General features: G+C 42.6%; 1 protein-coding gene across 1 annotated transcript in view; it reads left to right on the top strand.

The window, feature by feature from the left end:
* The window catches only part of RFTN1 (raftlin, lipid raft linker 1), a 366504-nt gene that overhangs the window by 69701 nt on the left and 283547 nt on the right, over positions 1–13256 (top strand). Inside the window, exon 2 of the mRNA XM_088463278.1 lies at positions 7806–7961. Coding sequence (XP_088319404.1) covers positions 7817–7961 — 145 coding nt within the window. The 5' untranslated portion in view covers positions 7806–7816. The remainder of the gene's footprint in view (positions 1–7805; positions 7962–13256) is intronic.

Below are 13256 nucleotides of genomic sequence, written 5' to 3'. Positions count from 1 at the left end.
CTTATGTCAATAGTGTGGGAAGGGAATGTGTTGCTACAGAGGAGAGAGAGGAAAATGTGTTCCTATACAGGTGAGGGAGGGGAATGTCAAATGTGTTACTACGGGGTGAAGGAAGGAAATGTTTTGCAAAACGGTCGAGTAAATGGAATGTGTTACTACAGGGGTGAGGAAAGGGAACGTGTTACTCCAGTGCTGAGGGAGGGTGAATAAGTAAATACAGGAGTAAGTGAAGGTAATATGTTACTACAGGTGTGAGGGAGGGATTGTATTTCTACACAGGTGAGGAAGGGGAATGTCGAGTGTGTTACAACTAGGGGTGTGCACCGGCCACTTTTCGTGTTTTGTGTTTTGGTTTTGGATCTGGATCTTTCTTCGTGTTTTGGATCTGGATTGGTTTTGCCAAAACCACCCTTCCGTGTTTTGGGTTCTGGGTTTTGTGTTTTGGATCTGTATTTTTTTGAAAAAAAGCATAAAAACAGCTAAAATCACAGAATTTGTAGGTTTTTCTGCTCCTATGCTATTATTAACCTCAATAACCTTAATTTCCACTCATTTCCAGTCTATTCTGAACACCTCACACCTCACAATAGTGTTTTTATGTCCAAAAAGTTGCACCGAGGTAGCTGGATGACTATGCTAAGCGACACGAGTGGGCGGCACAAACACGTGACCCATCTAGGCGTGATACTGCAGTGGCAGACAGGATGGCAGTTTGAAAAACTAGGCCCCAAACTGTACATAATGCAAAGAAAAAAAAGAGGTGCAAGATGGAATTGTCCTTGGGCCCTCCCACCCACCCTTATGTTGTATAAACAGGACATGCACACTTTAACAAACCAATCATTTCAGCGCCAGGGTCTTCCACACAACTGTGGCTGAAATGATTGGTTCGTTTGGGCCCCCACAAAACAAGCTGGCAATTAATCTGTCCCTGCACAAACTGGCTCTACGGAGGCAAGATGTCATCCTCATCCTCCTCATCCACCGATTCCTCACCCTCTTCAGTGTGTACATCCTCATCCTCACAAAGTATTAACGTGTCCCCACTTTAATCCACCACCACAGGTCCCTCTGTACGTTCTGGAGGCTGGTCTCCCTGGAAGAGCTGATAATTCATTTTGATGAACATCATCTTCTCCACATTCTGTGGAAGCAACCTCCTACGCCTTTCGCTGACAAGGTTCCCGGCTGCACTAAACACTCTTTCGGAGTACACACTGGAGGGGGGGCAACTCAGCCCGTTTGTACAGGGGCCTCCAAATTGCCTCTTTTTCCTGCCAGTACAGGTATGGACTGTCTGACATGCCTACTTGGATGCTGTCACCGATGTAATCCTCCACCATTCTGTCAATGGTGACAGTATCATATGCGGTGACAGTAGACATGTCAGAAATTGTTGCCAGGTCCTTCAGTCCGGACCAGATGTCCAAACTTGGTCCTGCCTGCCCTGCATCCTGGCAGCCCCAGTTGCGGGAGAAAATGAAGAAGGAGCTGTTGACGTGTCACGTTCCGCTTCAGCTGACAGTGTGTTCACCAGCAGGTCTTTGCACCTCTGCAGGCTTGTGTTGGCCGGAAAGAGAGACACCACATAGGCTTTAAACCTAGGATCGAGCACTGTGGCCAAAATGTAGTGGTCTGATTTCAACAGATTGACCACCCTGGAATCCTGGCAAAGCGAATGAAGGGCTTCATCCACAAGTCCCACATGCCGAGCGGAATCGCTCCGTCTTAGCTCCTCCTTCACTTTCTCCAGCTGCTTCTGCAAAAGCCTGATGAGGGGAATGACCTGACTCAAGCTGGCAGTGTCTGAACTGACTTCACGTGTGGCAAGTTCGAAGGGCTGGGGAACCTTGCACAACACGGAAATCATTCTCCACTGCGCTTGAGTCAGGTGCATACCCCCTCCTTTGCCTATGTCATAGGTGGATGTATAGGCTTGTATGGCCTTTTGCTGCTCCTCCATCCTCTGAAGCATATAGAGGGTTGAGTTCCACCGCGTCACAACCTCTTGCTTCAGGTGATGGCGGGGCAGGTTCAAGAGTGTTTGCTGGCGCTCCAGTCTTCGGCATGCAGTCGCTGAATGGCGAAAGTGGGCAGAAATTTTTCGGGCCACCCAAAGCGTCTCCTGCACGCCCCTGTCGCTTTTCAGAAAATTCTGCACCACCAAGTTTATTGTGTGAGCAAAACATGGGACGTGCTGGAATTTGCCCAGATGTAATGCCCGCACAATATTGGTGGCGTTGTCAGATATCACAAATCCCCAGGAGAGTCTAAGTGGGGTAAGCCACTGGGCGATGATTTCCCTCAGTTTCTCTAAGAGGTTGTCGGCGGTGTGCCTCTTACTGAAACCGGTGATACACAGCGTAGCCTGCCTTGGAACGAGCTGGCGTTTCTGAGATGCTGCTACTGGTGACGCTGCTGCTGTTGCTGCGTAAGGTGATACATCTACCCAGTGGGCTGTCAGTCATATAGTCCTTAGTCTGCCCTGTTCCACTTGTCCACATGTCCGTGGTTAAGTGGACATTGTGTACAACGGCATTTTTCAGGACACTGAGGACACTTTTTCTGACGTTTCTGTACAGTCTCGGTATCGCCTGCCTAGTGAAGTGGAATCTAGACGGGATTTGGAACCGGGGACACACTACCTCCATCAATTGTCTAAATCCCACTGCACTAATGGCGGATACCGGACGCACATCTAACACCAACATAGCAGTCAAGGCCTCAGTTATACGTTTTGCTTCAGGATGACTGCTGTCGTACTTCATCCTCCTCGCTAAGGACTGTTGGAGGGTCAATTGTTTAGTAAAAGTAGTGGTGTTTCTTTCCTCTCTGGGATGATGAACGACTCCCAGCAGCAGCAACAGCAGCAGCGGCAGCAGTAGGCGTAGCAATGCAGGATCCTCCAGAGGAATCCCGGATAGGAGAGTCAGTCATGCCAGTGACATGGCCTGCAGGACTACTTCCGATCCTGACTAAGGAGGAAATTGACGAGGAGGGAGTTGACGGTGTGGTTTGCAGGCGCTTGGATACAACAGGACAACGGGATTTAGGTGTCCCTGGACTGCTTACGGTCTTAGCCAAAGTTTCTGAACTTGACAGTAACTTTTTATGAACGCGCTGCAGGTGCCGTATAAGGGAGGATGTTCCTAGGTGGTTGAAGTCCCTACCCCTACTTATTTCACCTTTACATATGGTACATATGGCAAGACAGTTGTTGTCCGGATTTGGATAGAAATATTGCCAGACCAAAGAGGTGGAATGTTTGGTCTTCTGCCCAGGCATGACCGTGATGGGCTTTTTCATCCCACGGACAACAACTGTCTCCCCCGGAGCCTGATTTAAACAAACCACATCACCATCAGAATCCTCCTCGCCAACTTCCTCCTCAGCGCCAGCTACACCAGTATCCTCATCCTGTTGTATTTCAACAGTGACATCTTCAATTGGCATATCAGCAAGTGGACTGTGGGTGCTCCTTTCAGCACTTGCAGGGGGCGTGCAAATGGTGGAAAGAGCCACATCTTCCCGTCCAGTGCTGGGAAGGTCAGGCATCGCAACCACCACCACACTTGGACTCTCCTTGGGGATTTGTGATATCTTCTTAGAAAGCACAGTTCTTCGCTGTGCTTTTGCCAGCTTAACTCTTTTTTGATTTTTTTAGTGGGAGGAGGGCTTCCATCGTCATGTGAAGCTGAACCACTAGTCATGAACATACTAGGGATCGACCTTATCCGTTCCTTGCCACTCCGTGTCGTAAATGGCATATTGGCAAGTTTACGTTTCTCTTCAGCTGATTTAAATGTTTTTTTCAAGGTCATTTTCCTGAACTTTGTCATTTGGGATTGTATGTGCCCTCTATTATGACATTGGGCATCGGCCTTGGCAGACGACGTTGATGGCATGTTATCGTCTATGTCATGACTAGTGGCAGCAGCTTCAGCACTAGGAGGAAGTGGTTCTTGATCTTTCTCTATTTTATTTTTATCGGAGAAAGTTTGGTCCTCCATTTATGTTATATCGATTTGATATATACGTGCGGCTAAACACAGAAAATATTTTTTTATTTTTGCTGGAGAGTAGTGCACTTTGTAGGTTACACTAGCCTTTAAGAAATGAGCCAGCCGGCTCTTTACTTATGGGACACAGGCGCACGCTTGGCGCTGCTCCTTTGTTGATGCACGTGCGGCTACTGCGCACACAATTCACAAACACAGAAAATAATTTTTTTTTTGGTTTGGACTGGAGTGTACTTTGGGGGTTACAGCACCCTTTAACGGTCAAGCCAGCCGGCCCTTTACTTATGACACAGGCGCACGCTTGGCACTACTTTGTTGATGCACGTGCGGCTACTGCGCACACAATTCACAAACACAGAAAATAATTTTTTTTTTGGTTTGGACTGGAGTGTACTTTGGGGGTTACAGCACCCTTTAACGGTCAAGCCAGCCGGCCCTTTACTTATGACACAGGCGCACGCTTGGCACTACTTTGTTGATGCACGTGCGGCTACTGCGCACACAATTCACAAACACAGAAAATATTTTTTTTTTTGGTTTGGACTGGAGTGTACTTTGGGGGTTACAGCACCCTTTAACGGTCATGCCAGCCTGCCCTTTACTTATGACACAGGCGCACGCTTGGCACTACTTTGTTGATGCACGTGCGGCTACTGCGCACACAATTCACAAACACAAAAAAAATATTATTTTTTTAGCTCTTGGGGGGAGCACCCCTAATGGACAGAGCACCCCCTGGACAACACTACAGCACCCCTTTAGGACTGGGACACTGCACAGGACTTTGGAGTGGACACAGCCCCTATGGACAACTGACTGCACAACACAGTCCAGCCAGCCCCTATGGACTTTGAAGTAGTGGACACAGCCCCTATTAACAACAGCAGCACAGCACAACACAGCCAGCCCCTATGGACTTTGAAGTAGTGGACAACAGCAGCACAGCGCAGCACAGCACAGCACAGCACAACACTACTCTGCACTACACTACACTACACAGCCCAGCCAGCCCTAACTCCCACCCTCCCTCTTCACTGTCCACAGCCGAGTGAGAAAATGGCGCCAACGCGGGTACCTTATATAGGATCCAAAACCCGCGAGACTCGGAAGGCGGGAAGATGACGTTTTGCCTCGATTTCAGAATCCGAGTCAGGCGGGAAAAGTCGAGCCTGACTCGGATCGGACTCGGATCGGGGGGGTTCGGATTTCAGAAATCCGAACCCGCTCACCCCTAGTTACAACACGGACGAGTGACGGAATTGTGTTACTACAGAGGTGAGCGTGAATAATGTGTTACTACAGAGGTGAGGGAGGGGAATGTCTAGCTAGTATAGCAGGGATGCATTACTATAGAGGTGAAGGATTAATGTGTTATTGGAGTGGTGAGATGGAAATGGAAACAGTAAATATCAAAGGTCTACCCGGGTGAAATCAGGTACATTAGCTTATATATATGTTTTGTTACCCCTTGATAAAGGGACATGTGGGTCCCGAAACGTTGGCACAGGTTATGTATTTTCTTTAATATGTTATTTCAAAATTATCTGAGTGATGCTGCTTGTTTGTAATATTGGCATGTACTATTGTAGTCCGGAGGGCACCGGAGCATCTTGAACTTGAAAGTGGAGTGCCGGTCCGATTTCGTTATATATATATATATATATATATATATATATATAATATATATATAATATATTGTGGCAGTGTCACCAGAGATGGCGTTGGTGTGAACAGCAGATTCTGTGTGGGGTTGGAGAGATCATCCCACACAGGGTGTTAATACTGAGTTGTGATATGCCTGTGGGTGCCTTGTGGAGAGAGCTCAGGTGTGGGCTGATGAGAAGGCAGACCAGTCAGGCTGCTGTTGGAAACAGACTATGTGGGACTGTGGCAGCCAGAGAGCCCAGTGAAGCTAAGCAAGCCATTGGGGGCCAGGAAGCCCGTATCTGGACTTTGCGGCAGGCAAGGGGGGACCTTAAAACCTCTCAGACTGTGTGACATTGAAGCAGCTGGGCTGAGGAAGCCAGGGCCTACTGTATACCTGGAGGATACAGGGAAGGCCACAAAGACTGATGGTGTTTGTATAGCTGTGCGAGCCAAGCCAGGCTGGAGCCGGCAATAGACCTGCGGTGAAGCAGACAGAGACTTTATTGGCAGACTAGCTGCACCTTGATAGAGAGGGTTCAAGAAGTGAGCTAGTGCCCTAAGAGAGGGCTAGGTTGTTTGTTATTTTCTATTTTTGTTTCCTGATTACCATGCTGAAGTATAGCACCATTTTCTTTATTTCACTGGAATGCCATGTGTGTGTGTGTCTAATTCTGCACCTAATCACTGCACCACTGACCCCAATCTACCGAGCTAATTACCCCAAGTTATATATATATATATATATATATACACACACTGTATCCTATAGATTGTAAGCTTACGAGCAGGGCCTTCCTACCTACATGTCTGTTATTTCCCAGTTTTGTTCTATTTATGTTTCCAATTGTAAAGCGCAACGGAATATGCTGCGCTATATAAGAAACTGTAAATAAATAAATATATATACTACTTATACAGATCTAGAGAAGTATACAGATACATACATCAAAGCTTGTATATTACTGATCTAAAATTGTGTTTTACTGATCTAATACCTGGTACAGTATACCTAATGTGCTATCATTAGAGAACACATACATTACTTGGATTGTATTTCTCTATCTCACACTATTCTGGTTTGTGCTGTTTAAAAGCCAGGTTGATATTGTTAAAAGAGATGAAGATAACCGCGCTATGGATGTATCTAATAAATAGTCAAATTAAATTAGTGCCATAAATTAAATAAATAAGTAGAATAAATGTAAAAAGTAAAAATCATCTGTTAGTTTAATAATAATTCATGATCATCTGAAGACCTACAACACAGCAAATATAGTATACATATAAATGAATAAAACATGTATCAATAATTCACACATAAAAATAAAAATAATTTAATTGCAAATGTCCCTTGTGTGTTAAATTTACTGTATGTCAAATAAAATTGCAAACTAAAAAGCCGCGTCCGGCTGCAGAAGGAAAGTAGTGGAGTCCACTTCAAAAAATTTCCTTGTGATCACACATCTACCTGCCCGCCTATGCAATCTTGGTGTGCATCCGTATTTAAATTGTTTTTTTCAGAGACCCTTGCTCTTCAGTATATAGTGCAGTGCGGGTGTTACCATGCACCTCTTATATCACCGGACCACCGTTCAGAGATATATATATCACATGAGGTTATTACCTCTTCACAGATACCAGTATAGAAATATTGTACCTCCTTAGACTATTGTCCATGAGCAATGTCCGGTCTTGAGGTGTTGTATAGACAGCGACAGATGGTGGGCGGCAGTGTCTGGTCTAGAGGTGCTGTGGCGCTGAACCAAAGGTCCTAGCCTCTGGGACTAAATATCTTTTTTTCTTTTGTTATACCAGGTTGATATTGTGCCATAGGTAACAGGCATATTCTGTACAGATCTGCATATTGGTAGATATGTCATAACAAGCATGCTATGCTTTATCTTTTAAGGTTTTTGCCCTATAGTAGCCAATATCTTGGATCTGTGTTTGTGGTTGTGTATGATGGAGTAGTTGGAGGGATTACTTAATTTCTTTATTTTTCTTTATTTTTTTATAAAACAAAACTGCAATTGAAAATCTAGAAAATGCATTTTAATTGATGGATCATATCATTACATATTTGTGGTTACTAAGAATTTTTATTATACCGTGTAATGTGCAACAATTGATCTTTTTCAGCACCTATTACAATGGGCTGTGGATTGAATAAATTTGAGAAATTTGATGAAAAAAGACCAGGAAACATATATTCAACACTGAAGAGGCCACATGTTGAAACCAAGATAGACGTATCATATGAATATCAATATGTTGATTTCACAACCATCACTCAAGGTAAGCAGACTATTCATTTTAATTATTTGATTACAATAATGAAACTTTTTTCTTCTTAATTCATCCAATTATCCTGTAAAATGTAAGAGTGGCTTCCAAGCCAGTAGTAAGAGATTAGGAAACATACAGATGGTGCACGTTTCTTTGGGATATATTGTGCAGTATAGCCCTGAAGCACAAAATATGGGCTGTGGATTATGAAATATGTAGGTATAGGTATTGCTCTGGGTTTGCCTGATTCCACCAGAATGAGTATGAGAGTTACATTGTCAGGTAACAGAAGCAGAGATGTGTCATTACTTGTCCCCTCTTCCACCCTTAGAGTATTTCTAGCCACTTGAAGAATAGATGATCTGCACATCAGTTAGGAGATCATGAATTTTATCACAGCATAGTACAGTATCATTTTGGGATACACTTTGATGTGGTTTTGCACAGATAGTCTAAGTAAAGCAAAAATACAGTTTTATAAATATTCATGCAACCAAACATAGAGGCTGATTCAATTCAGCAAAATGTGTCTTCAGGGAATTGCCAGGATGCTGCTTGCACACATATCGGCCATGTACAATAGTGCCAACATCGCAGGTTTTCCTTCGCACCTCTAGGTCGGTGGGTGCGAACATCTCATTCATTACGTTGAATTGAATTCCCCTCATAGATTGGATTCAAGCTGCCCATGAACACATAGTTTGAGATAATATGCCTAAGCTAGAATGATATCTAATGGCATAAAATTCTCCAGGTCACTGAAAACTTAGCACCAAAGTTTTTTACATTTAAGAAATTCACTTTTATTAATAAACTCTTCCATTATTTAAAGAATGAACCAGACATTGCAAGGTATCAACTACATATAGTAAAGTGATGTCAGCATTTAATTAGATATTTTTGTCTAGCATTCCATCTTTTCCCCGCACTATCCTGTGATTATTCTTCAATAAGATAGTCAGTGGCCCAATAACAAAAAGAAAGTGAAAATAAATAATGGGCAACTCTGTTCTAGCGCCTTTGAACAATGAGAAGGCTTCTGAAATAAATCCATTAGTACAAAATGCATACATTTTTTATTTTATATAGCAACTTAATACACTTTTACAAAATAGCATTTTAACCTATAGTTTGCACATTTCATCCCTGGTGATGCTCTGCCAGGCCTCTACTGCAAATGACTTCAGTTCCTGCTTGTTCTTGGGGCATTTTCCCTTCAGTTTTGTCTTCATCAAGTGAAATGCATGCTCAATCGGATTCAGGTCAGGGGATTGACTTGGCCATTGCATAACATTCCACATTTTAGCCTTAAAAAACTCTTTGGTTGCTTTTGCAGTATGCTTCGGGTCATTGTCCATCTGCACTGTGAAGCGCCGTCCAATGAGTTCTGAAGCATTTGACTGAATATGAGCATATAATATTGCCCGAAACACTTCAGAATTCATTCTGCTGCTTTTGTCAGCAGTCACATCATCAATAAATACAACGGAACCAGTTCCATTGGCAGCCATACATGCCCACGCCATGACACTACCACCACCATGCTTCACTGATGAGGTGGTATGTTTTGGATCATGAGCAGTTCCTTTCCTTCTCCATACCCTTCTCTTCCCATCACTCTGGTACAAGTTGATCTTTGTCTCATCTGTCCATAGGATGTTGTTTCAGAACTCTAATTGCTGTTTTAGATGTTGTTTGACAAACTCTAATCTGGTCTTCCTGGTTTTGTGGCTCACCAATGGTTTACATCTTGTGGTGAACCCTCTATATTCACTCTTGTGAAGTCTTCTCTTAATTGTTGACTTTGACACATATACACCTACCTCCTGGAGAGTGTTCTTGATTTGGCCAACTGTTGTGAAGGGGTGTTACTTCACCAGGGAAATAATTCTTCTGTCATCCACCACAGTTGTTTTCTGTGGTCTTCCGGGTCTTTTGGTGTTGCTGAGCTCTCCAGTGCGTTCTTACTTTTTAAGAATGTTCCAAACTGTTGATTTGGCCACACTTAATGTTTTTGCTATCTCTCTGATGGGTTTGTTTTGATTTTTCAGTATAATGATGGCTTGCTTCACTGATAGTGACATCTCTTTGGATCTCATATTGAGAGTCGACAGCAACTGATTCCAAATGCAAATGTCACACCTAGAATCAACTCCAGACCCTTTACCTGCTTAATTGATAATGAAATAACGAGGGAATAGCCCACACCTGTCCATTAAATAGCTTTTGAGTTGATAGTCCCATTACTTTTGGTCCCTTAAAGTGGGAGGCACATATAGAAACCGTTGTAATCTCTACACCGTTCACCTGATTTGGATGTAATTACCCTCAAATTAAATCTGAAAGTCTGCAGTTAAAGCACATCTTGTTTGTTTCATTTCAAAGCCATTGTGGTGGTGAATAGAGGCCAAAATATGAAAATTCTGTTAATGTCCCAATATTTATGCACCTGACTGTATGTACACAAACTGTGTTTGAGCCACAAAATTCTTGAAAATATAGTATAAAATGACCTGCAGACTGTGTGTATAAGGTGTAAATAACACATAAATGCATTCTGTGTGTATATTTTGGTCCCATTCCCAAGATCTTTCATTATGGTATGCACATATTCCAAAATATGGAATATTCCTTTATCCAAAATACATCTGGATATCGGAGACTCAACCTGTATTAGGTAATTTTTGTTAAGAATAAGTACTTTGTGTTTAATATTTATTTATAGTCTGTTTACTGTTTATTGCTCTGTTTGCATTGCCACACTCAGTAATGGCTACAAGCTTGAGTGTGTCTGGGATTAGTAACATTGTGTTCGAGATCTAACAATGTAACAGCTTTCTCTCTTTCCCAGCATCATGTTTTTGTTGTGTAACTGTCTTTATGGCTCATGGTCTTTCTTATATCACATTGTCATTAGTGTAATAAGTATATTGTTTGTTTATCCACGGAGTGCCATACAATCATTCCAGCAGTTCTGTGTTTTCATGCAGGAAATAACTTTAGTTACTTAGAGGTGTACAGGGAATGCTAAATTACCGAGTTACATTACATGTCACTTATGTTGGCTACACTATGTACTCCCATTGCCAATAAACTACAGACCTTCCTGATTCCCTTTAGATTGACAGTTCTGTGCTCAGACCCCCCCCCCCCCTCCCCCCATTTCTTCTTCCTACTTCTTGGTTACTTTGACAGGCGTTTAACAGAAATATAAAGACATATAAATGTCAAAAGTATGACATGCCATTAAAAAAAATCTAGAAAGTAATGTGGTAGTCCTAAATAAAATGCTGAAGTATAATGAAACTAGAGATAGGTAATCTGTAGCACCTCAGTTGTTGGGAGCTAAATGTCTATGAGTAAGTCTATGTAACACCAGCATTTACATCATACTTACTCTCTCAGAACATCCCAAAGTTTCACGAATATCAGGGAGCTACCACGGACTCCTGGAACTGGATGATAGGGTCACCCTCCCATAACCTGCCCACTTCCTAGTGAAATGGTTAGAGCATGGGGTATGATAGCATGATTCTCGTTGAATTGCGGCATCGTAGCCACATCCCCTCTGCCCGATGCCTCGATTCACTGCATTTCGCAGGGGGAGACATGGCCATGGTGACGCAATTCTCCTGGAGGGTAGTTAATGAAGGTTGGCATGAGCTGATACACTGGAGATGGCAGAAGGCCAGTGATGAGTGCATGTGGGACTGTTGAAGTTCTAGTTGATGAGTGTGATCCTTGTATTTCCTTTAAAGTTTAAACCAATATTCCATGCAGTGTTTTGTGTCTACAGTGATTCCAGAAAGAGATATTCCTTCCCTTTAATCATACAAATTACACATGCAGTCTCTGTCTTGTGTTTTTCAGTGCTTATGGTTTTTGTGTCTTAGCATAAATTCTACAAAATGTGTGAAGTCTACTTTAACAATGTAACACCGTTCTACGAGAATTTCTATTAGTTGATGTTTTATTAATGGTGTTGAAAAAGCTTTGATGCTGCGCCAGAATCTCAATAATTGCTCCTAATTAATGATGTATTTTGCTTAGACTCCTTTGTCAGTATCACTTAGCCACTGCTCCTCGTTACAGCAAATCGAGCAGCCTTCACCATTTCAGCTCCTGCCAAATGCATCAATAGTCTTACGTCACTCAGGTCTTTTTCTCTAACTGTAGTAGACAAAATATTGGGATATTAAATATTGGCATGTTGCCCGCTTTTGAAAATCCACCCCTCATCCTCCCTATTTATAGTAAATAAAGGGTCCTCTCTGAGGTGGCAGGACAGTTACACTTGCTAAATAGACTTCCCCATCCTAAGCCAATCAAGTCAATAAATCCGAGAAGCTATGAACCAAGTAAAGTAAAAGCCAATAAAACAATAAATAAAATGATTGTTACTGTCTGCTAAAAAAGATAGATATAGCCAGCCTTTATCAGTACACAAGAAAATAACTAGAATGCTGCTACGCCAGGGTGTATAGTAATATACAAAAAAAATATATTGAAAAAAAAAGTGAAATTGAGTACCCAGCAGAGGGACCTTCTTGATGCAGACATTGGGGGAGGAGGACCCTCGACTGGCCAAAAAATATAACAAATCTCCAGGCCGTGATGGTCTCGGTGGAGAATACTACAAATGTTTGATAGATTACTTAGTCACCACTAGAGGTCAGCAGTGTGGATTCACTCTGTTCTTTTTTCCAAAATTAGCGCAAATTTGGATTTATGGTATTGGTTATACAAAACCTGTGAATCCAGATGGTCAAAATGATAAATCCGAACTTGTGTTAATTTTGGATAAAAGAACTGAGTAAATCCTAACTGCTCATCATAGCCCTGCCTAAAGCTAATAAAAGCAGTGAATTTGGTCGACTCATATCGTCCAGTTACCCTTTTGAACCAGGACTTTAAACTCTTGGCGAAGATTATGTTCTCATGTTTTCAATCCCTGATGACCTCTACCGTAACCCATCATTAACTTGGTTTCACTACCGGTTGTCACTCTGTCCTCAAAATTCAGTGGAAGATGTATCAAGCAGCGTAAAGAGTGGCGAATCTGAAAAGGTATTTAGCAAGATCTCTTGGACACATTTACGACACATTTGCCTACGTCCTGGAGGAACGAGAAATTGGATCTTTACCCGTTTAATACAGTTCTTTTACACTGACCCTACAACATGTTTCATTATTAATGATTTGAACGGAGACTCTTTTTGAATCCTTTACAAGTATTGCCTGTTTTGATGACTAAGGATGAACAGGCCATTAACTCGGCCTTTCGCCGTTTTATTTGGAATGGTA

This window comes from Taudactylus pleione, unplaced genomic scaffold (genome assembly GCF_031769625.1).
Source record: "Taudactylus pleione unplaced genomic scaffold, aTauple2 ptg000053l, whole genome shotgun sequence".
Lineage (NCBI taxonomy): Eukaryota > Metazoa > Chordata > Amphibia > Anura > Myobatrachidae > Taudactylus > Taudactylus pleione.
Note: the sequence above shows the minus strand (reverse complement) of the source record. Positions and strands in the feature narration are given on the sequence as shown.